General features: G+C 58.0%; 1 protein-coding gene across 4 annotated transcripts in view; it reads right to left on the bottom strand.

Moving 5' to 3' along the window:
• HSPBAP1 (HSPB1 associated protein 1) overlaps positions 1–25,199 on the bottom strand; it is a 56,390-nt gene that overhangs the window by 2,427 nt on the left and 28,764 nt on the right. For 2 of the 4 annotated variants that reach the window (XM_069732622.1, XM_069732621.1), the window contains exons 4-7: positions 22,991–23,127; positions 12,415–12,586; positions 7,822–7,905; positions 3,611–3,721 (exon numbers count right to left, since the gene is read on the bottom strand). In XM_069732622.1, coding sequence (XP_069588723.1) covers positions 3,611–3,721; positions 7,822–7,905; positions 12,415–12,586; positions 22,991–23,127 — 504 coding nt within the window. The remainder of the gene's footprint in view (positions 1–3,610; positions 3,722–7,821; positions 7,906–12,414; positions 12,587–22,990; positions 23,128–25,199) is intronic. The other 2 variants (XM_069732625.1, XM_069732624.1) reach the window with 1 other exon arrangement.

Genomic DNA, 25,199 nt, shown 5'->3' with positions numbered 1-25,199 from the left:
CCCCCGATACGGACTCCGCCCTCCTCCTCCCCCGATACGGACTCCGCCCTCCTCCTCCCCGATACGGACTCCGCCCTCCTCCCCCCCGATACGGACTCCGCCCTCCTCCTCCCCCGATACGGACTCCGCCCTCCTCCTCCCCCGATACGGACTCCGCCCTCCTCCTCCCCGATACGGATTCCGCCCTCCTCCTCCCCCGATACGGACTCCGCCCTCCTCCCCCCCCGATACGGACTCCGCCCTCCTCCTCCCCCGATACGGACTCCGCCCTCCTCCTCCTCCCCGATACGGACTCCGCCCTCCTCCTCCTCCCCGATACGGACTCCGCCCTCCTCCTACCCGATACGGACTCCGCCCTCCTCCTCCCCGATACGGACTCCGCCCTCCTCCTCCCCGATACGGACTCCGCCCTCCTCCTCCCCCATACGGACTCCGCCCTCCTCCTCCCCAATACGGACTCCGCCCTCCTCCTCCCCAATACGGACTCCGCCCTCCTACTCCCCGATATGGACTCCGCCCCCCCTACTTCTCCCCGATACGGACACCGCCCTCCTCCACCCGATACGGACTCCGCTGTTATGTAGGCAATCCAGTGACACAGTGTGCCAGCAATCAGAGCACATACAGTGATCTGACAATAACCCAAAAAACAATAGAACGAGCTCTGAGACGTGGAATCTCTGTAGACCGCAATACCTGAACCTATCCTAAACACAACTAAAGGCAGCTGTGGATTGCGCCTAACACTACCTATGCAACTCGGCACAGCCTGAGGAGCTGATTAGCCGGAAGATAGAAAAACAAGCCTGACTTGCCTCAGAGAAATACCCCAAAGGAAAAGGCAGCCCCCCACATATAATGACTGTTAGCAAGATGAAAAGACAAACGTAGGGATGAAATAGATTCAGCAAAGTGAGGCCCGATATTCTAGATAGAGCGAGGATAGCAAAGAGAACTTTGCAATCTACAAAAAACCCTAAAGCAAAAAACCACGCAAAGGGGGCAAAAAGACCCACCGTGCCGAACTAACGGCACGGCGGTACACCCTTTGCGTCTCAGAGCTTCCAGCAAAAAGAATAGACAAGCTGGACAGAAAAAGTAGCAACAAAAGCAAAGAAACACTTATCTAAGCAGAGCAGCAGGCCACAGGAAAGATCCAAAGCTCAGATCCAACACTGGAACATTGACAAGGAGCAAGGAAGACAGAATCAGGTGGAGTTAAATAACAAAGCAGCCAACGAGCTCACCAGAACACCTGAGGGAGGAAGCTCAGAAGCTGCAGTACCACTTGTGACCACAGGAGTGAATTCAGCCACAGAATTCACAACACTCCGCCCTCCTCCTCCCCGATACGGACTCCGCCCTCCTCCTCCCCCGATACGGACCCCGCCCTCCTCCTCCCCCGATACGGACTCCGCCCTCCTCCTCCCCGATACGGACTCCGCCCTCCTCCTCCCCCGATACGGACTCCGCCCTCCTCCCCCGATACGGACTCCGCCCTCCTCCTCCCCGATACGGACTCCGCCCTCCTCCCCAATACGGACTCCGCCCTCCTCCTCCCCGATACGGACTCCGCCCTCCTCCTCCCCGATATGGACACCGCCCTCCTACTCCCCGATACGGACACCGCCCTCCTCCACCCGATACGGACTCCGCCCTCCTCCTCCCCGATACGGACTCCGCCCTCCTCCTCCCCCATACGGACTCCGCCCTCCTCCTCCCCCATACGGACTCCGCCCTCCTCCTCCCCCATACGGACTCCGCCCTCCTCAGATTTCTGAATCATTAGATGCCGGATTAGGAGGCATTTTGCTCCTTTGGCGGTGCGGATAAAGGCACTTTCCAGAGTGGTTTTCGGCCGCTCGTGTGTCCGCGGGTGACAGAGTCGCTGCTGCATTGTGTCCATAGAGCCGGACTGTCAGTATTCCACTCCCTGCACTCACCTCAGTCGGGTTCAGCCAATCACCGGAGCTCTCTGCGCACTCCACAGACTTAAAGGCACAAACCACCGTCCTGGCTATGGCCTCCTCCACCCGATACGGACTCTGCCCTCCTCCTCCCCCATACGGACTCCGCCCTCCTCCTTCCCGATACGGACGCCGCCCTCCTCCTCCCCGATACGGACGCCGCCCTCCTCCACCCGATACGGACTCCGCCCTCCTCCCTGTTACGGACTCCGCCCTCCTCCTCCCCCATACGGACTCCGCCCTCCTCCTCCCCCATACGGACTCCGCCCTCCTCCTCCCCCATACGGACTCCGCCCTCCTCCTCCCCCATACGGACTCCGCCCTCCTCCTCCCCCATACGGACTCCGCCCTCCTCAGATTTCTGAATCATTAGATGCCGGATTAGGAGGCATTTTGCTCCTTTGGCGGTGCGGATAAAGGCACTTTCCAGAGTGGTTTTCGGCCGCTCGTGTGTCCGCGGGTGACAGAGTCGCTGCTGCATTGTGTCCATAGAGCCGGACTGTCAGTATTCCACTCCCTGCACTCACCTCAGTCGGGTTCAGCCAATCACCGGAGCTCTCTGCGCACTCCACAGACTTAAAGGCACAAACCACCGTCCTGGCTATGGCCTCCTCCACCCGATACGGACTCCGCCCTCCTCCTCCCCGATACGGACTCCGCCCTCCTCCTCCCCCATACGGACTCCGCCCTCCTCCTTCCCGATACGGACGCCGCCCTCCTCCTCCCCGATACGGACGCCGCCCTCCTCCACCCGATACGGACTCCGCCCTCCTCCCTGTTACGGACTCCGCCCTCCTCCTCCCCCATACGGACTCCGCCCTCCTCCTCCCCCATACGGACTCCGCCCTCCTCCTCCCCCATACGGACTCCGCCCTCCTCCTCCCCCATACGGACTCCGCCCTCCTCCTCCCCATACGGACTCCGCCCTCCTCCTCCCCCATACGGACTCCGCCCTCCTCCTCCCCATACGGACTCCGCCCTCCTCCTCCTCCCCCATACGGACTCCGCCCTCCTCCTCCTTCCCCATACGGACTCCGCCCTCCTCCTCCTTCCCCATACGGACTCCGCCCTCCTCCTCCTCCCCCATACGGACTCCGCCCTTCTCCTCCTCCCCCATACGGACTCCGCCCACCTCCTCCTCCCCCATACGGACTCCGCCCTCCTCCTCCTCCCCCATACGGACTTCGCCCTCCTCCTCCTCCCCCATACGGACTCCGTCCTCCCCCTCCTCCCCCATACGGACTCCGCCCTCCTCCTCCCCCATACGGACTCCGCCCTCCTCCTCCCCCATACGGACTCCGCCCTCCTCCTCCCCCATACGGACTCCGCCCTCCTCCTCCCCCATACGGACTCCGCCCTCCTCCTCCCCCATACGGACTCCGCCCTCCTCCTCCCCCATACGGACTCCGCCCTCCTCCTCCCCCATACGGACTCCGCCCTCCTCCTCCCCCATACGGACTCCGCCCTCCTCAGATTTCTGAATCATTAGATGCCGGATTAGGAGGCATTTTGCTCCTTTGGCGGTGCGGATAAAGGCACTTTCCAGAGTGGTTTTCGGCCGCTCGTGTGTCCGCGGGTGACAGAGTCGCTGCTGCATTGTGTCCATAGAGCCGGACTGTCAGTATTCCACTCCCTGCACTCACCTCAGTCGGGTTCAGCCAATCACCGGAGCTCTCTGCGCCCTCCACAGACTTAAAGGCACAAACCACCGTCCTGGCTATGGCCTCCTCCACCCGAGCCGCGTGGTCCGAGTCCTGCACAGCACAAACACCACAGTGGTATTATTACACGACGATCACGGTGTTATCTGGGGTGTTACATAGGACTGCAGGTGACATCTACTACATTATCTGTACTCAGACTTATCACTGTGTTATCTGTGGTGTTACATAGGACTGCAGGTGACATCTACTACATTATCTGTACTCAGAGAGTTATCACTGTGTTATCTGTGGTGTTACATAGGACTGCAAGTGACATTTACTACATTATCTGTACTCAGAGTTATCACTGTGTTATCTGTGGTGTTACATAGGACTGCAGGTGACATCTCCTACATTATCTGTACTCAGAGAGATATCACTGTGTTATCTGTGGTGTTACATAGGACTGCAGGTGACATCTCCTACATTATCTGTACTCAGTTATCACTGTGTTATCTGTGGTGTTACATAGGACTGCAGGTGATATCTACTACATTATCTGTACTCAGAGAGTTATCACTGTGTTATCTGTGGTGTTACATAGGACTGCAGGTGACATCTACTACATTATCTGTACTCAGAGAGTTATCACTGTGGTATCTGTGGTGTTACATAGGACTGCAGGTGATATCTACTACATTATCTGTACTCAGAGAGTTATCACTGTGTTATCTGTGGTGTTACATAGGACTGCAGGTGACATCTACTACATTATCTGTACTCAGAGAGTTATCACTGTGGTATCTGTGGTGTTACATAGGACTGCAGGTGACATCTACTACATTATCTGTACTCAGAGAGTTATCACTGTGGTATCTGTGGTGTTACATAGGACTGCAGGTGACATCTACTACATTATCTGTACTCAGAGAGTTATCACTGTGTTATCTGTGGTGTTACATAGGACTGCAGGTGACATCTACTACATTATCTGTACTCAGAGAGTTATCACTGTGGTATCTGTGGTGTTACATAGGACTGCAGGTGACATCTACTACATTATCTGTACTCAGTTATCACTGTTATCTGTGGTGTTACATAGGACTGCAGGTGATATCTACATTATCTGTACTCAGAGTTATCACTGCGTTATCTGTGGTGTTACATAGGACTGCAGGTGATATCTACTACATTATCTGTACTCAGAGAGTTATCACTGTGTTATCTGTGGTGTTACATAGGACTGCAGGTGACATCTACTACATTATCTGTACTTAGTTATCACTGTTATCTGTGGTGTTACATAGGACTGCATGTGACATCTCCTACATTATCTGTACTCAGTTATCACTGTTATCTGTGGTGTTACATAGGACTGCAGGTGACATCTACTACATTATCTGTACTCAGAGTTATCACTGTGTTATCTGTGGTGTTACATAGGACTGCATGTGACATCTCCTACATTATCTGTACTCAGTTATCACTGTTATCTGTGGTGTTACATAGGACTGCAGGTGACATCTACTACATTATCTGTACTCAGAGTTATCACTGTGTTATCTGTGGTGTTACATAGGACTGCAGGTGATATCTACTACATTATCTGTACTCAGAGAGATATCACTGTGTTATCTGTGGTGTTACATAGGACTGCAGGTGACATCTCCTACATTATCTGTACTCAGTTATCACTGTGTTATCTGTGGTGTTACATAGGACTGCAGGTGATATCTACTACATTATCTGTACTCAGAGATATCACTGTGTTATCTGTGGTGTTACATAGGACTGCAGGTGACATCTACTACATTATCTGTACTAAGGGAGTTATCACTGTGTTATCTGTGGTGTTACATAGGACTGCAGGTGACATCTACTACATTATCTGTACTCAGAGAGTTATCACGGTGTAATCTATCGTGTTACATAGGACTGCAGGTGACATCTACTACATTATCTGTACTCAGAGAGTTATCACTGTGTTATCTGTGGTGTTACATAGGACTGCTGGTACGCCCAGGAGTGACCTAATGATGACTTCCCCAGATTTTCCCGCAGGACGGCTCCGTGGGGTCGGCGTTGGCTCCGTTATCACGTTATTTTTAATGAGCGCCTGTGGAGATATAAACGGCGGCGATGATGGACGGCGTCATCTGAATCTCATTACACAATGGAATAAATCTGCCGCCAAATCCTTCCTCCGATTTCCATTCACGGCAATGCGAGTGCGCAGGACGCGGCGATCAGGGAGTGGACTACTCCCCCCATCATGTCGGCTTACACAGTGCCGGAACACAGAGCTGACAGCCAGACACCGCAGCAGAATTGTGAGCGCAGCTCTGGGGAACACCCTGCAGCAGATACACGTGCGCCCTGTGGTTCTGTGGCGTCGTCTCGCTACTTTGTGTCTCGTCTCTATCCGCCGGTCATCGATCGCCGCCGTTATATCAGGGCAGCGATGGCTTTATCACTTGTGTATATAGTTACTGTCTCGCGCCTCCAGAAAATGAATTTCTCTTTACTTGTATTGATCGTGGTAAAACGAGCATCGCACGCTCCGACAGCAGCTCAATGACCGCGGGACTGATCCTATAAGCCTTACATGGGGCTGCTGGAGACGCTCAGACCGAGAAAAGCAACCTAGCAAATATCAAAAAGCAAATCTTTATTACTTACTAAAAGCCACCAAAGAGCAGGCGCAGACGAGGGCGAGGAACGCCGCGCGGAGCAGAACACGGCGGCTGCAGAGCGTAACACGGCGGCTGCAGAGCGTAACACGGCGGCTGCAGAGCGTAACACGGCGGCTGCAGAGCGGAACACGGCGGCTGCAGAGCGGAACACGGCGGCTGCAGAGCGGAACACGGCGGCTGCAGAGCGGAACACGGCGGCTGCAGAGCGGAACACGGCGGCTGCAGAGCGGAACACGGCGGCTGCAGAGCGGAACACGGCGGCTGCAGAGCGGAACACGGCGGCTGAGGAGCGGAACACGGCGGCTGCAGAGCGGAACACGGCGGCTGCAGAGCGGAACACGGCGGCTGCACAGCGGAACACGGCGGCTGCAGAGCGGAACACGGCGGCTGCAGAGCGGAACACGGCGGCTGCAGAGCGGAACACGGCGGCTGCAGAGCGGAACACGGCGGCTGCAGAGCGGAACACGGCGGCTGCAGAGCGGAACACGGCGGCTGCAGAGCGGAACACGGCGGCTGCAGAGCGGAACACGGCGGCTGCAGAGCGGAACACGGCGGCTGCAGAGCGGAACACGGCGGCTGCAGAGCGGAACACGGCGGCTGCAGAGCGGAACACGGCGGATGCAGAGCGGAACACGGCGGATGCAGAGCGGAACACGGCGGATGCAGAGCGGAACACGGCGGCTGCAGAGCGGAACACGGCGGCTGCAGAGCGGAACACGGCGGCTGCAGAGGGGAACACGGCAGCTGCAGAGGGGAACATGGCGGCTGCAGAGGGGAACACGGCGGCTGCAGAGAAGAACACGAGGCCTGCAGAGAAGAACACAGCGGCTGCCAGGGGGAACACGGCGGCTGCAGAGAAGAACACGGCGCCTGCAGAGACGAACACAGCGGCTGCCAGGGGGAACACGGCGGCTGCCGGGCACAACATGGCACCTGCAGAGCAGAACACGGCACCTGCAGAGCGGAACATCGCGCCTGCAGAGCAGAACACAGCGCCTGCAGAACGGAACACGGCGCCTGCAGGAGGGAACACGGCGCCTGCAGAGCGGAACACGGCACCTGCAGAGCGGAACACGGCACCTGCAGAGCGGAACACGGCACCTGCAGAGCGGAACACGGCACCTGCAGAGCGGAACACGGCACCTGCAGAGCGGAACACGGCACCTGCAGAGCGGAACACGGCACCTGCAGAGCAGAACACGGCACCTGCAGAGCAGAACACGGCACCTGCAAAGCAGAACACGGCACCTGCAAAGCAGAACACGGCAGCTGCAGAGCACGCTCATCCTGCAGGGAGGCACAAATAAATCCCCCTAATAAATGACAAGGACCCCTGAACTGCAGAGGTCGGCACCCTACACAGCCGGCACAATGACTCGCATGGCCATAGTCCCCCCGATCCGCTCTCATCCAGAGGTTTTGTGGACGGTAACCTGCGCCGGACTCATTACACCACATATACCCGCCAGCACCGGATATATTGGCCCGTCCACCCCGTTATTAATGATGCGGATTTACCAGCTCCAGCCAGGAGTTGACGCTAACGGTGACGTCATCCACGGACTCCACGTAATGCCACCATCGTCGTGGGACCACAAGCACCTGCAGGGGCGGTAAGAGCGGGCGTTACACAGCAGTCACATTACGGGCCGCGCTGCGGGGCGAGCTCGGGCATTACACAGCAGTCACATTACACACATTACGGGCCGCGCTGCGGGGCGAGCTCGGGCGTTACGCAGCAGTCACATTACACACATTACGGGCTGCGCTGCGGGGCGAGCTCGGGCGTTACACAGCAGTCACATTACACACATTACGGGCCGCGCTGCTGGGCGAGCTCAGGTGTTACACAGCAGTCACATTACGGGCCGCGCTGCGGGGCGAGCTCGGGCGTTACACAGCAGTCACATTACGGGCCGCGCTGCGGGGCGAGCTCGGGCGTTACACAGCAGTCACATTACACACATTACGGGCTGCGCTGCGGGGCGAGCTCGGGCGTTACACAGCAGTCACATTACACACATTACGGGCCGCGCTGCTGGGCGAGCTCAGGTGTTACACAGCAGTCACATTACGGGCCGCGCTGCGGGGCGAGCTCGGGCGTTACACAGCAGTCACATTACGGGCCGCGCTGCGGGGCGAGCTCGGGCGTTACACAGCAGTCACATTACGGGCCGCGCTGCGGGGCGAGCTCGGGCGTTACACAGCAGTCACATTACACACATTACGGGCTGCGCTGCGGGGCGAGCTCGGGCGTTACACAGCAGTCACATTACACACATTACGGGCCGCGCTGCTGGGCGAGCTCAGGTGTTACACAGCAGTCACATTACGGGCTGCGCTGTGGGGCGAGCTCGGGCGTTACACAGCAGTCACATTACGGGCCGCGCTGCGGGGCGAGCTCGGGCGTTACACAGCAGTCACATTACACACATTACGGGCCGCGCTGCTGGGCGAGCTCAGGTGTTACACAGCAGACACATTACGGGCTGCGCTGTGGGGCGAGCTCGGGCGTTACACAGCAGTCACATTACGGGCCGCGCTGTGGGGCGAGCTCGGGCGTTACACAGCAGTCACATTACGGGCCGCGCTGCGGGGAGAGCTCGGGCGTTACACAGCAGTCACATTACGGGCCACGCTGCGGGGCGAGCTCAGGTGTTACACAGCAGTCACATTACGGGTCGCGCTGCGGGGCGAGCTCGGGCGTTACACAGCAGTCACATTACACACATTACGGGCCGCGCTGCGGGGCGAGCTCGGGGGTCGCTGAGCGGCACATTACTGCCCCCGCTCTATTTCTCCTTTCCATCGCTCTCTGCCCTGCTCCTCACAGCAGCAGGGTCGGTGCATTGGAGCGGGTCAGGGTTCTTCAGCTCCAGACATTTTCCCCGTATATCTCACTGTCCCGGACGGCGGCCAAAGAAAGCAACAAAAAAAACGGATAATGAGGAAGGATTTAATGCGCCGAGAATGACAGGAACCGCTGCCAACAATCTGATTTACATCTAAAGACTGAAAATCCATCCGGACTTATTCTCCACAATCATCCGCCTGCTGATCACAATGGCAGCAGTTCGCCTGCCCTGAGTTTGTTAGGCTACGTTCACACTAGCGTTGCGCCGCCCTGCGTCGGTGACGCAACGCGCGACGCAAGCAAAAACGCGCGCAAAAACGCGCGCGTTTTGCGACGCGTGCGTCGTTTTTTGACCAAAATCGGACGCACAGAAAATGCAACTTGTTGCATTTTCTTGCGTCCGACGCTAGCGTCGAAAACGACGCAAGTGTCGAAAAACGCCACCCAAAAAACGCACGCGTTCCCTATGTTAAACATAGGGGCGCGTCGCCGCTGCGTCGCCGCTGCAACAGCGACGCACATTGGCGGAACGCCAATGTGAACGTAGCCTTACAGTGTGTCAGTGCAGGGCTGTGATCACACGCAGAAGGCGCACAATGAAGGGCGGCAGCGCTGCAGACTGGAAGACGATGGCCGGTAAACGGCATCGATGCGTCCACAAAGCAAAAATCACCAATAATAAAAAGCATCCGAGCGACAAGAAAAACCTCTGGCGATCCTCACACTGACCAGCAGGTGGAGCCCTGAACATGTCACAGACTCCGCTAGTGACAACATAGCAGAGCTCAGCGTGGACAGATAACAGAGGCGGAATATTCCCAGGACCAAGGCTTAGTATAGGTTCAAACACAGCAAACAACAACGCTCCGAACCGTCTCATCTGTGCACTCACCAAGTCACACACTGCCAGGGCTATCTTACACAAATATTGTTCTGTGCAAAACCCCCAAAGGTCACCGCTGTCTGATGGCAGACAACCTGATGTGTGATAGTGGAGGAGGCCAAACCTGGGCTGCCAGACAACACAGAGCCACGATAAGACCCTGTATACAGAGATACATGAAAAGATCCTGTCTGCAGCCACCACTAGGGGGAGCTCCCTGTATACAGAGATACATGATAAGATCCTGTCTGCAGCCACCACTAGGGGGAGCTCCCTGTATACAGAGAAACATGATAAGATCCTGTCTGCAGCCACCACTAGGGGGAGCTCACTGTATACAGAGATACATGATAAGATCCTGTCTGCAGTCACCACTAGGGGGAGCTCCCTGTATACAGAGATACATGATAAGATCCTGTCTGCAGCAACCACTAGGGGGAGCTCCCTGTATACAGAGATACATGATAAGATCCTGTCTGCAGCAACCACTAGGGGGAGCTCACTGTATACAGAGATACATGATAAGATCCTGTCTGCAGTCACCACTAGGGGGAGCTCCCTGTATACAGAGATACATGATAAGATCCTGTCCGCAGTCACCACTAGGGGGAGCTCCCTGTATACAGAGATACATGATAAGATCCTGTCTGCAGCCACCACTAGGGGGAGCTCCCTGTATACAGAGATACATGATAAGATCCTGTCTGCAGTCACCACTAGGGGGAGCTCCCTGTATACAGAGATACATGATAAGATCCTGTCTGCAGCCACCACTAGGGGGAGCTTCCTATATACAGAGATACGTGATAACATCCTGTCTGCAGCCACCACTAGGGGGAGCTCCCTGTATACAGAGATACATGATAAGATCCTGTCTGCAGCCACCACTAGGGGGAGCTTCCTATATACAGAGATACGTGATAACATCCTGTCTGCAGCCACCACTAGGGGGAGCTCCCTGTATACAGGTATACATGATAAGATCCTGCCTGCAGCCACCACTAGAGGGAGCTCCCTGTATACAGAGATACATGATAAGATCCTGCCTGCAGCCACCACTAGAGGGAGCTCCCTGTATACAGAGATACATGATAAGATCCTGCCTGCAGCCACCACTAGGGGGAGCTCCCTGTATACAGGTATACATGATAACATCCTGTCTGCAGCCACCACTAGGGGGAGCTCCCTGTATACAGGTATACATGATAAGATCCTGCCTGCAGCCACCACTAGAGGGAGCTCCCTGTATACAGAGATACATGATAAGATCCTGTCTGCAGTCCCCACTAGGGGGAGCTCCCTGTATACAGAGATACATGATAAGATCCTGTCTGTAGCCACCACTAGGGGGAGCTCCCTGTATACAGAGATACATGATAAGATCCTGTCTGTAGCCACCACTAGGGGGAGCTCCCTGTATACAGAGATACATGATAAGATCCTGTCTGCAGCCACCACTAGGGGGAGCTCCCTGCATACAGAGATACTTGATGAGATCCTGTCTGCAGTCACCACTAGGGGGAGCTCCCTGTATACAGAGATACATGATAAGACCCTGTCCACTACTGGTCTGCAGCAAATCATCACTATCAGCAGCTACTGGTCTGCAGCCAATCATCACTATCAGCAGCTACTGGTCTGCAGCCAATCATCACTATCAGCAGATACTGGTCTGCAGCCAATCATCACTATCAGCAGCTACCGGTCTGCAGCCAATCATCACTATCAGCAGCTACCGGTCTGCAGCCAATCATCACTATCAGCAGCTACCGGTCTGCAGCCAATCATCACTATCAGCAGATACTGGTCTGCAGCCAATCATCACTATCAGCAGCTACAGGTCTGCAGCCAATCATCACTATCAGCAGCTACAGGTCTGCAGCCAATCATCACTATCAGCAGCTACAGGTCTGCAGCCAATCATCACTATCAGCAGCTACAGGTCTGCAGCCAATCATCACTATCAGCAGCTACAGGTCTGCAGCCAATCATCACTATCAGCAGCTACAGGTCTGCAGCCAATCATCACTATCAGCAGCTACAGGTCTGCAGCCAATCATCACTATCAGCAGCTACTGGTCTGCAGCCAATCATCACTATCAGCAGCTACAGGTCTGCAGCCAATCATCACTATCAGCAGATACTGGTCTGCAGCCCTCGCGCTTCTCTGGAGAAATCTTAGCCTTCAGTGGAGGTGTGAGCGCTGCAGTCTGTTAGTGGCAGATGATTGGCTGCAGCGCTCAGTTGGTATAACGATGAGAGTGTTGGGAGTCCTGGTGCTGACACGGCTGGTCGGCCCTGGTTGTGGGGCGAGTATACTTGCATTTTAGATGGGGCATCGTGCCTCTATGTTGTGCGGTCACATGCCGTATACCTGGCCTGGATGTAAGGTGACCACGTGTGGACGGGCCCTGGAGAACGCCGGATGACGCCGTCGGTCGGGGTTCACCACGTTGACCTTACTGAAGACGCTGGACTCCTCGTACGGGATGCGGGTGGGGTACAGATACGCGGTGTCCTCAGGGGGGAACAAGTGCCATTTCTTCCTGAAAACAAAGAGGTGCCCAAATAATTACCCGAAAAAGAGAAACAAAACCGTGTCCACAGCGGCACAGAGTGTTTCAGGAGAAGGCAGTAAGACAACAGCAACTTAGTGGAAAAGGAGGGTTTCACCAGCAGCACAGAGGATTTCAGGAGAGAAGTGTAGGGATGATGTAGGGCAGTGGTCCCCAACTCCAGGCCTCGAGGGCCGCCAACAGTGCAGGTTTTCAGGATTTCCTTAGTTTGCACAGGGGTTGGAATCATCACCTGTGCAGATGATCACATTACTAAAGAAATCCTGAAAACCTGCACTGTTGGCGGCCCTCGAGGCCTGGAGATGGGGACCCCTGATGTAGGGAGTGGTAACCATGTGATGATGGGAGTGGGTGACGGGGGACTTAGTGCATAGGAGGGGTACGGACACGTGGCTGGGGGGCTGCGCGGGGGTCTCAGCAGTGGGTAATTCTCCATTATGATCTTGCAGTCGTGATTGATCCGTCCTCCATTAGTCTCCACTGTATGGCGCCTCCAGGATCAATAAATGAAGAACTAAATCAGAAAAGTGAGAGGCCGGAGGCGCGGACCACCCCAGTGAGCGAGGGCAGGAGGGGGCAGCACATGGCAGGCGAGGGGCTCAGGGTGCTCTACGTCTCCCCATCACACGCCACGTCTGCCCCGGCTCCGCAGCATCGGGGGCCGCGCAGCATTAACGCTCCAGCGCAGGAATCAGCCGCAGACGTAAGACAAGGGCAGGATGATGGGGGAGTACAGGGAGCGGCGAACCCGTGACATCATCACAATCACTCAGTGACATCATATGTTGTAAACTAAAGACCCACGGAAAAAGTGTGGAGTCTTAAAGGGATTTCCAGCCTTAATGACAGTATTTGATATGACAGCACATTGCCCTCGGCTCCAGTGCCGCCGTCTGCAGATCATCTCGCCGCTCTTCGCTGCAGGTTGTGTGCTGGACACAGGGCGGCGATGTCGTGTTACCGGTGTATGATGGGGGTCGGCTGACGGCTAATATCAACCGCTAAGCCAGACCCCCTCTGTCCGACCAATGAAAAGCTCTGCAGGATTCTAATGTACGTTGTGTCTCCTGATAAGGAAAGTCACAGAGGACTGTACTGGCGCAAATGTGACAAACTCGCAGCTGTGAAAAGTATTAAGTCAGGAAGAGGTCTGCGAGTCTAGACGAAAAATCTGAATATTCACTTACGGCAAGCGGAGATCTAAAACACGGCCATGGAGAAAACCCAAAGTTTGTTAGAAAGTTGGAGAACTTTTCATCTCAGAATGATAAAGTTTACACGCTTCTGTCATGTACAGCCCCCCCTCCCTCTACCTGCACCGTCCCTCTACCTGCACCCGCCAGCTCTACCTGCACCCTCCCTCTACCTGCACCCGCCAGATCTACCTGCACCCGCCAGATCTACCTGCACCCGCCAGCTCTACCTGCACCGTCCCTCCACCTGCACCCGCCAGCTCTACCTGCACCCACCAGATCTACCTGCACCCTCCCTCTACCTGCACCCGCCAGCTCTACCTGCACCCTCCCTCTACCTGCACCCGCCAGCTCTACCTGCACCCGCCAGATCTACCTGCACCCGCCAGATCTACCTGCACCCGCCAGCTCTACCTGCACCGTCCCTCCACCTGCACCCGCCAGCTCTACCTGCACCCACCAGATCTACCTGCACCCACCAGATCTACCTGCACCCGCCAGCTCTACCTGCACCCTCCCTCTACCTGCACCCGCCAGCTCTACCTGCACCCGCCAGATCTACCTGCACCCGCCAGATCTACCTGCACCCGCCAGCTCTACCTGCACCGTCCCTCCACCTGCACCCGCCAGCTCTACCTGCACCCACCAGATCTACCTGCACCCACCAGATCTACCTGCACCCGCCAGCTCTACCTGCACCCTCCCTCTACCTGCACCCGCCAGCTCTACCTGCACCCGCCAGATCTACCTGCACCCGCCAGATCTACCTGCACCCGCCAGCTCTACCTGCACCGTCCCTCCACCTGCACCCGCCAGCTCTACCTGCACCCACCAGATCTACCTGCACCCACCAGATCTACCTGCACCCGCCAGCTCTACCTGCACCGTCCCTCCACCTGCACCCACCAGCTCTACCTGCACCCTCCCGCTACCTGCACCCTCCCTCTACCTGCATCCACCAGCTCTACCTGCACCCGCCAGCTCTACCTGCACCCGCCAGATCTGCCTGCACCCGCCAGCTCTACCTGCACCCTCCCTCTACCTGCACCCACCAGCTCTACCTGCACCCTCCCGCTACCTGCACCCTCCCTCTACCTGCATCCACCAGCTCTACCTGCACCCGCCAGCTCTACCTGCACCCGCCAGATCTGCCTGCACCCGCCAGCTCTACCTGCACCCTCCCTCTACCTGCACCCACCAGCTCTACCTGCACCCTCCCTCTACCTGCACCCGCCAGCTCTGCCTGCACCCGCCAGCTCTACCTGCACCCTCCCTCTACCTGCACCCGCCAGCTCTACCTGCACCCTCCCTCTACCTGCACCCACCAGCTCTACCTGCACCCTCCCTCTTTGCCTGCACCCGCCAGCTTTGCCTGCACAGTCCCTCTACCTGCACAGTCCCTCTACCTGCACCGTCCTTCTACCTGCACCGTCCCTCTAACTGCACCGTCCCTCTACCTGCACCGTCCCTCTACCTGCACCGTCCCTCTACCTGCACCGTCCCTCTACCTGCACCGTCCCTCTACCTGCACCGTCCCTCTACCTGCACCGTCCCTCTACCTGCACCGTCCCTCTACCTGCACCGTCCCTCTACCTGCACCGTCCCTCTACCTGCACCGTCCCTCTACCTGCACCGTCCCTCTACCTGCACCGTCCCTCTACCTGCACCGTCCCTCTACCTGCACCGTCCCTCTACCTGCACCGTCCCTCTACCTGCACCGTCCCTCTACCTGCACCGTCCCTCTACCTGCACCGTCCCTCTACCTGCACCGTCCCTCTACCTGCACAGTCCCTCTACCTGCAGTCCCTCTACCTGCACCGTCCCTTTACCTGCACCGTCCCTCTACCTGCACCGTCCCTCCACCTGCACCCACCAGCTCTACCTGCACCCTCCCTCTACCTGCATCCGCCAGCTCTACCTGCACCCGCCAGATCTGCCTGCACCCGCCAGATCTGCCTGCACCCGCCAGCTCTACCTGCACCCGCCAGCTCTACCTGCACCCACCAGCTCTACCTGCACCCTCCCTCTACCTGCACCCGCCAGCTCTGCCTGCACCCGCCAGCTCTACCTGCACCCTCCCTCTACCTGCACCCGCCAGCTCTACCTGCACCCTCCCTCTACCTGCACCCACCAGCTCTACCTGCACCCTCCCTCTTTGCCTGCACCCGCCAGCTCTGCCTGCACAGTCCCTCTACCTGCACAGTCCCTCTACCTGCACCGTCCCTCTACCTGCACCGTCCCTCTACCTGCACCGTCCCTCTACCTGCACCGTCCCTCTACCTGCACCGTCCCTCTACCTGCACCGTCCCTCTACCTGCACCGTCCCTCTACCTGCACCGTCCCTCTACCTGCACCGTCCCTCTACCTGCACCGTCCCTCTACCTGCACCCACCAGCTCTGCCTGCACGTCCCTCTACCTGCACAGTCCCTCTACCTGCAGTCCCTCTACCTGCACCGTCCCTCTACCTGCACCGTCCCTCTACCTGCACCGTCCCTCTACCTGCACCGTCCCTCTACCTGCAGTCCCTCTACCTGCAGTCCCTCTACCTGCACAGTCCCTCTACCTGCACAGTCCCTCTACCTGCACAGTCCCTCTACCTGCACAGTCCCTCTACCTGCACAGTCCCTCTACCTGCACAGTCCCTCTACCTGCACAGTCCCTCTACCTGCACATTCCCTCTACCTGCACAGTCCCTCTACCTGCACCGTCCCTCTACCTGCACCCACCAGCTCTACCTGCACCGTCCCTCTACCTGCACAGTCCCTCTACCTGCACAGTCCCTCTACCTGCACAGTCCCTCTACCTGCACAGTCCCTCTACCTGCACCGTCCCTCTACCTGCACCGTCCCTCTACCTGCACCGTCCCTCTACCTGCACCCACCAGCTCTGCCTGCACGTCCCTCTACCTGCACCGTCCCTCTACCTGCACCGTCCCTCTACCTGCACCGTCCCTCTACCTGCACCCACCAGCTCTGCCTGCACGTCCCTCTACCTGCACCGTCCCTCTACCTGCACCGTCCCTCTACCTGCACCCACCAGCTCTGCCTGCACGTCCCTCTACCTGCACCGTCCCTCTACCTGCACCGTCCCTCTACCTGCACCGTCCCTCTACCTGCACCGTCCCTCTACCTGCACCGTCCCTCTACCTGCACCGTCCCTCTACCTGCACCCACCAGCTCTGCCTGCACGTCCCTCTACCTGCACAGTCCCTCTACCTGCACCGTCCCTCTACCTGCACCGTCCCTCTACCTGGAAAGTCCCTCTACCTGCACAGTCCCTCTACCTGCACAGTCCCTCTACCTGCACAGTCCCTCTACCTGCACAGTCCCTCTACCTGCACCGTCCCTCTACCTGCACCGTCCCTCTACCTGCACCGTCCCTCTACCTGCACCGTCCCTCTACCTGCACCGTCCCTCTACCTGCACCGTCCCTCTACCTGCACCGTCCCTCTACCTGCACCGTCCCTCTACCTGCACCGTCCCTCTACCTGCACCGTCCCTCTACCTGCACCGTCCCTCTACCTGCACCGTCCCTCTACCTGCACCCACCAGCTCTGCCTGCACGTCCCTCTACCTGCACAGTCCCTCTACCTGCAGTCCCTCTACCTGCACCGTCCCTTTACCTGCACCGTCCCTCTACCTGCACCGTCCCTCTACCTGCACAGTCCCTCTACCTGCACAGTCCCTCTACCTGCACAGTCCCTCTACCTGCACAGTCCCTCTACCTGCACAGTCCCTCTACCTGCACAGTCCCTCTACCTGCACAGTCCCTCTACCTGCACAGTCCCTCTACCTGCACAGTCCCTCTACCTGCACAGTCCCTCTACCTGCACAGTCCCTCTACCTGCACAGTCCCTCTACCTGCACCCACCAGCTCTGCCTGCACGTCCCTCTACCTGCACAGTCCCTCTACCTGCACAGTCCCTCTACCTGCACAGTCCCTCTACCTGCACAGTCCCTCTACCTGCACAGTCCCTCTACCTGCACAGTCCCTCTACCTGCACAGTCCCTCTACCTGCACAGTCCCTCTACCTGCACAGTCCCTCTACCTGCACAGTCCCTCTACCTGCACAGTCCCTCTACCTGCACCGTCCCTCTACCTGCACCGTCCCTCTACCTGCACCGTCCCTCTACCTGCACCGTCCCTCTACCTGCACAGTCCCTCTACCTGCACAGTCCCTCTACCTGCACAGTCCCTCTACCTGCACAGTCCCTCTACCTGCACCGTCCCTCTACCTGCACCGTCCCTCTACCTGCACCGTCCCTCTACCTGCACCGTCCCTCTACCTGCACCGTCCCTCTACCTGCACCGTCCCTCTACCTGGAAAGTCCTTCTACCTGCACCCACCAGCTCTGCCTGCACGTCCCTCTACCTGCACAGTCCCTCTACCTGCACAGTCCCTCTACCTGCACAGTCCCTCTACCTGCACCGTCCCTCTACCTGCACCGTCCCTCTACCTGCACCGTCCCTCTACCTGCACCGTCCCTCTACCTGCACCGTCCCTCTACCTGCACCGTCCCTCTACCTGCACCGTCCCTCTACCTGCACCCACCAGCTCTGCCTGCACGTCCCTCTACCTGCACCGTCCCTCCACCTGCACCCACCAGCTCTACCTGCACCCTCCCGCTACCTGCACCCTCCCTCTACCTGCATCCACCAGCTCTACCTGCACCCGCCAGCTCTACCTGCACCCGCCAGATCTGCCTGCACCCGCCAGCTCTACCTGCACCCGCCAGCTCTACCTGCACCCTCCCTCTACCTGCACCCGCCAGCTCTGCCTGCACCCGCCAGCTCTACCTGCACCCTCCCTCTACCTGCACCCGCCAGCTCTACCTGCACCCTCCCTCTACCTGCACCCGCCAGCTCTACCTGCACCCTCCCTCTTTGCCTGCACCCGCCAGCTCTGCCTGCACAGTCCCTCTACCTGCACAGTCCCTCTACCTGCACCGTCCTTCTACCTGCACCGTCCCTCTACCTGCACCGTCCCTCTACCTGCACCGTCCCTCTACCTGCACCGTCCCTCTACCTGCACCGTCCCTCTACCTGCACCGTCCCTCTACCTGCACCCACCAGCTCTGCCTGCACGTCCCTCTACCTGCACAGTCCCTCTACCTGCAGTCCCTCTACCTGCACCGTCCCTCTACCTGCACCGTCCCTCTACCTGCACGTCCCTCTACCTGCACCGTCCCTCTACCTGCACCGTCCCTCTACCTGCACCGTCCCTCTACCTGCACAGTCCCTCTACCTGCACAGTCCCTCTACCTGCACAGTCCCTCTACCTGCACAGTCCCTCTACCTGCACAGTCCCTCTACCTGCACAGTCCCTCTACCTGCACAGTCCCTCTACCTGCACAGTCCCTCTACCTGCACAGTCCCTCTACCTGCACAGTCCCTCTACCTGCACCGTCCCTCTACCTGCACCCACCAGCTCTACCTGCACCGTCCCTCTACCTGCAGTCCCTCTACCTGCACAGTCCCTCTACCTGCACAGTCCCTCTACCTGCACAGTCCCTCTACCTGCAGTCCCTCTACCTGCACCCACCAGCTCTGCCTGCACGTCCCTCTACCTGCACCGTCCCTCTACCTGCACCGTCCCTCTACCTGCACCGTCCCTCTACCTGCACCGTCCCTCTACCTGCACCGTCCCTCTACCTGCACCGTCCCTCTACCTGCACAGTCCCTCTACCTGCACCCACCAGCTCTGCCTGCACGTCCCTCTACCTGCACAGTCCCTCTACCTGCACCGTCCCTCTACCTGCACCGTCCCTCTACCTGCACCGTCCCTCTACCTGGAAAGTCCTTCTACCTGGAAAGTCCCTCTACCTGCACAGTCCCTCTACCTGCACAGTCCCTCTACCTGCACCGTCCCTCTACCTGCACCGTCCCTCTACCTGCACCGTCCCTCTACCTGCACCGTCCCTCTACCTGCACAGTCCCTCTACCTGCACAGTCCCTCTACCTGCACAGTCCCTCTACCTGCACCGTCCCTCTACCTGCACCGTCCCTCTACCTGCACCGTCCCTCTACCTGCACCGTCCCTCTACCTGCACCGTCCCTCTACCTGCACCGTCCCTCTACCTGCACCGTCCCTCTACCTGGAAAGTCCTTCTACCTGCACCCACCAGCTCTGCCTGCACGTCCCTCTACCTGCACAGTCCCTCTACCTGCACAGTCCCTCTACCTGCACAGTCCCTCTACCTGCACAGTCCCTCTACCTGCACAGTCCCTCTACCTGCACCGTCCCTCTACCTGCACCGTCCCTCTACCTGCACCGTCCCTCTACCTGCACCGTCCCTCTACCTGCACCGTCCCTCTACCTGCACCGTCCCTCTACCTGCACCGTCCCTCTACCTGCACCGTCCCTCTACCTGCACCCACCAGCTCTGCCTGCACGTCCCTCTACCTGCACCGTCCCTCCACCTGCACCCACCAGCTCTACCTGCACCCTCCCGCTACCTGCACCCTCCCTCTACCTGCATCCACCAGCTCTACCTGCACCCGCCAGCTCTACCTGCACCCGCCAGATCTGCCTGCACCCGCCAGCTCTACCTGCACCCGCCAGCTCTACCTGCACCCTCCCTCTACCTGCACCCGCCAGCTCTGCCTGCACCCGCCAGCTCTACCTGCACCCTCCCTCTACCTGCACCCGCCAGCTCTACCTGCACCCTCCCTCTACCTGCACCCGCCAGCTCTACCTGCACCCTCCCTCTTTGCCTGCACCCGCCAGCTCTGCCTGCACAGTCCCTCTACCTGCACAGTCCCTCTACCTGCACCGTCCTTCTACCTGCACCGTCCCTCTACCTGCACCGTCCCTCTACCTGCACCGTCCCTCTACCTGCACCGTCCCTCTACCTGCACCGTCCCTCTACCTGCACCCACCAGCTCTGCCTGCACGTCCCTCTACCTGCACAGTCCCTCTACCTGCAGTCCCTCTACCTGCACCGTCCCTCTACCTGCACCGTCCCTCTACCTGCACGTCCCTCTACCTGCACCGTCCCTCTACCTGCACCGTCCCTCTACCTGCACCGTCCCTCTACCTGCAGTCCCTCTACCTGCACAGTCCCTCTACCTGCACAGTCCCTCTACCTGCACAGTCCCTCTACCTGCACAGTCCCTCTACCTGCACAGTCCCTCTACCTGCACAGTCCCTCTACCTGCACAGTCCCTCTACCTGCACAGTCCCTCTACCTGCACAGTCCCTCTACCTGCACAGTCCCTCTACCTGCACAGTCCCTCTACCTGCACCGTCCCTCTACCTGCACCCACCAGCTCTACCTGCACCGTCCCTCTACCTGCAGTCCCTCTACCTGCACAGTCCCTCTACCTGCACAGTCCCTCTACCTGCACAGTCCCTCTACCTGCAGTCCCTCTACCTGCACCCACCAGCTCTGCCTGCACGTCCCTCTACCTGCACCGTCCCTCTACCTGCACCGTCCCTCTACCTGCACCGTCCCTCTACCTGCACCGTCCCTCTACCTGCACCGTCCCTCTACCTGCACCGTCCCTCTACCTGCACAGTCCCTCTACCTGCACCCACCAGCTCTGCCTGCACGTCCCTCTACCTGCACAGTCCCTCTACCTGCACCGTCCCTCTACCTGCACCGTCCCTCTACCTGCACCGTCCCTCTACCTGCACCGTCCCTCTACCTGGAAAGTCCTTCTACCTGGAAAGTCCCTCTACCTGCACAGTCCCTCTACCTGCACAGTCCCTCTACCTGCACCGTCCCTCTACCTGCACCGTCCCTCTACCTGCACCGTCCCTCTACCTGCACCGTCCCTCTACCTGCACCGTCCCTCTACCTGCACCGTCCCTCTACCTGCACCGTCCCTCTACCTGCACCGTCCCTCTACCTGCACCGTCCCTCTACCTGCACCGTCCCTCTACCTGCACCGTCCCTCTACCTGCACAGTCCCTCTACCTGCACCCACCAGCTCTGCCTGCACGTCCCTCTACCTGCACAGTCCCTCTACCTGCACCGTCCCTCTACCTGCACCGTCCCTCTACCTGCACCGTCCCTCTACCTGGAAAGTCCTTCTACCTGGAAAGTCCCTCTACCTGCACAGTCCCTCTACCTGCACAGTCCCTCTACCTGCACCGTCCCTCTACCTGCACCGTCCCTCTACCTGCACCGTCCCTCTACCTGCACCGTCCCTCTACCTGCACCCACCAGCTCTGCCTGCATGTCCCTCTACCTGCACAGTCCCTCTACCTGCAGTCCCTCTACCTGCACCGTCCCTTTACCTGCACCGTCCCTCTACCTGCACCGTCCCTCTACCTGCACAGTCCCTCTACCTGCACAGTCCCTCTACCTGCACAGTCCCTCTACCTGCACAGTCCCTCTACCTGCACAGTCCCTCTACCTGCACAGTCCCTCTACCTGCACAGTCCCTCTACCTGCACAGTCCCTCTACCTGCACAGTCCCTCTACCTGCACAGTCCCTCTACCTGCACAGTCCCTCTACCTGCACAGTCCCTCTACCTGCACAGTCCCTCTACCTGCCCAGTCCCTCTACCTGCACCCACCAGCTCTGCCTGCACGTCCCTCTACCTGCACAGTCCCTCTACCTGCACAGTCCCTCTACCTGCACAGTCCCTCTACCTGCACAGTCCCTCTACCTGCACAGTCCCTCTACCTGCACAGTCCCTCTACCTGCACAGTCCCTCTACCTGCACAGTCCCTCTACCTGCACCGTCCCTCTACCTGCACCGTCCCTCTACCTGCACCGTCCCTCTACCTGCACAGTCCCTCTACCTGCACCGTCCCTCTACCTGCACCGTCCCTCTACCTGCACCGTCCCTCTACCTGCACCGTCCCTCTACCTGCACCGTCCCTCTACCTGCACCGTCCCTCTACCTGGAAAGTCCTTCTACCTGCACCCACCAGCTCTGCCTGCACGTCCCTCTACCTGCACAGTCCCTCTACCTGCACAGTCCCTCTACCTGCACAGTCCCTCTACCTGCACAGTCCCTCTACCTGCACCGTCCCTCTACCTGCACCGTCCCTCTACCTGCACCGTCCCTCTACCTGCACCGTCCCTCTACCTGCACCCACCAGCTCTGCCTGCACGTCCCTCTACCTGCACCGTCCCTCTACCTGCACCGTCCCTCTACCTGCACCGTCCCTCTACCTCTGCACTGTCCCTCCGTCCCGTCATCATATCACGGGGGCTCCACGTTACCTGCCTTGCACTTGTAGCACCAGGTTGCAGCCATAGGAGTCGATGTGACACGGGGTGTTTGCGCCTCGGCTTCCAATCCACAAGGTGCTGTCCCGTCCGTCTCTTCCTGGGAACCCGAAATCAGCCCAGGACACCTCCTGCCGGAGCAACACAGGGAGGTGACGTATAGATTATGTACTCAGTCCTGAGCAAAACTAGTAGGCGGGTGGGAGAGAAATGCTGAAAAACCACTTTACAACAGATAATAGACAGTTTATACCGGCGGACCCTTCATCATGTGACTCCATCGGGGGCGTCTGATCAGCTCAAGAGTAATACTACAGCCGGACAACGACCCCCAACATCCGGCCAATGTAAGTAAGAACGAGGAGTCCTGGAGGTGAAGATCCGGAGCCCCGAACTCCCATCATCTCACATGAAGGATCCACCGAGCCTCATACACAGGGGATCCGGGGTCAGGTCTCCAAGATGTCTGGGGCAACGTCCTGCCGAGATCCTCTGTAACCAGATACTGATGATGGAGGTGACGGGCGGTCACCAGATACTGATGATGGAGGTGACGGGCGGTCACCAGATACTGATCACCAAACCAGGGATTCAAGCTAGAGGAGGCTAATTTGCATATTCCAGGTGCTTTCTGGGAAAAGCGAAGAGTCTCCCTAAGCTAGAAGATCGTTGGGTACAGCCGGGACCAGCTGCTTGGAAAGAATCACCAAACCAGGGATTCAAGCTTGAGGAGGCTAATTTGCATATTCCAGGTGCTTTCTGGGAAAAGCGAAGAGTCTCCCTAAGCTAGAAGATCGTTGGGTACAGCCGGGACCAGCTGCTTGGAAAGAATCACCAAACCAGGGATTCAAGCTTGAGGAGGCTAATTTGCATATTCCAGGTGCTTTCTGGGAAAAGCGAAGAGTCTCCCTAAGCTAGAAGATCGTTGGGTACAGCCGGGACCAGCTGCTTGGAAAGAATCACCAAACCAGGGATTCAAGCTTGAGGAGGCTAATTTGCATATTCCAGGTGCTTTCTGGGAAAAGCGAAGAGTCTCCCTAAGCTAGAAGATCGTTGGGTACAGCCGGGACCAGCTGCTTGGAAAGAATCACCAAACCAGGGATTCAAGCTTGAGGAGGCTAATTTGCATATTCCAGGTGCTTTCTGGGAAAAGCGAAGAGTCTCCCTAAGCTAGAAGATCGTTGGGTACAGCCGGGACCAGCTGCTTGGAAAGAATCACCAAACCAGGGATTCAAGCTTGAGGAGGCTAATTTGCATATTCCAGGTGCTTTCTGGGAAAAGCGAAGAGTCTCCCTAAGCTAGAAGATCGTTGGGTACAGCCGGGACCAGCTGCTTGGAAAGAATCACCAAACCAGGGATTCAAGCTTGAGGAGGCTAATTTGCATATTCCAGGTGCTTTCTGGGAAAAGCGAAGAGTCTCCCTAAGCTAGAAGATCGTTGGGTACAGCCGGGACCAGCTGCTTGGAAAGAATCACCAAACCAGGGATTCAAGCTTGAGGAGGCTAATTTGCATATTCCAGGTGCTTTCTGGGAAAAGCGAAGAGTCTCCCTAAGCTAGAAGATCGTTGGGTACAGCCGGGACCAGCTGCTTGGAAAGAATCACCAAACCAGGGATTCAAGCTTGAGGAGGCTAATTTGCATATTCCAGGTGCTTTCTGGGAAAAGCGAAGAGTCTCCCTAAGCTAGAAGATCGTTGGGTACAGCCGGGACCAGCTGCTTGGAAAGAATCACCAAACCAGGGATTCAAGCTTGAGGAGGCTAATTTGCATATTCCAGGTGCTTTCTGGGAAAAGCGAAGAGTCTCCCTAAAGCTAGAAGATCGTTGGGTACAGCCGGGACCAGCTGCTTGGAAAGAATCACCAAACCAGGGATTCAAGCTTGAGGAGGCTAATTTGCATATTCCAGGTGCTTTCTGGGAAAAGCGAAGAGTCTCCCTAAGCTAGAAGATCGTTGGGTACAGCCGGGACCAGCTGCTTCGAAAGCATCACCAAACCGCGCGCTTTACGGCGCGCGAATTTTTGCCTGTAGGACATTATTGCAAGAGAGCTTGGCTGAGTAGATTACACAAGAAGGAAAACACACAGCAAGTCAGCAGGATCTAGGAGCAACATGGCAGATGTGACAACCTACATGGTGAGCTGCAGCATGTGCTACATGTTCACAGATCGACCAGAAGAAGAATCCAATTTCACCTGTCAGAAGT

This window comes from Ranitomeya imitator, chromosome 7 (genome assembly GCF_032444005.1).
Source record: "Ranitomeya imitator isolate aRanImi1 chromosome 7, aRanImi1.pri, whole genome shotgun sequence".
Lineage (NCBI taxonomy): Eukaryota > Metazoa > Chordata > Amphibia > Anura > Dendrobatidae > Ranitomeya > Ranitomeya imitator.
This window is presented reverse-complemented; position numbering and strand designations above follow the sequence as displayed.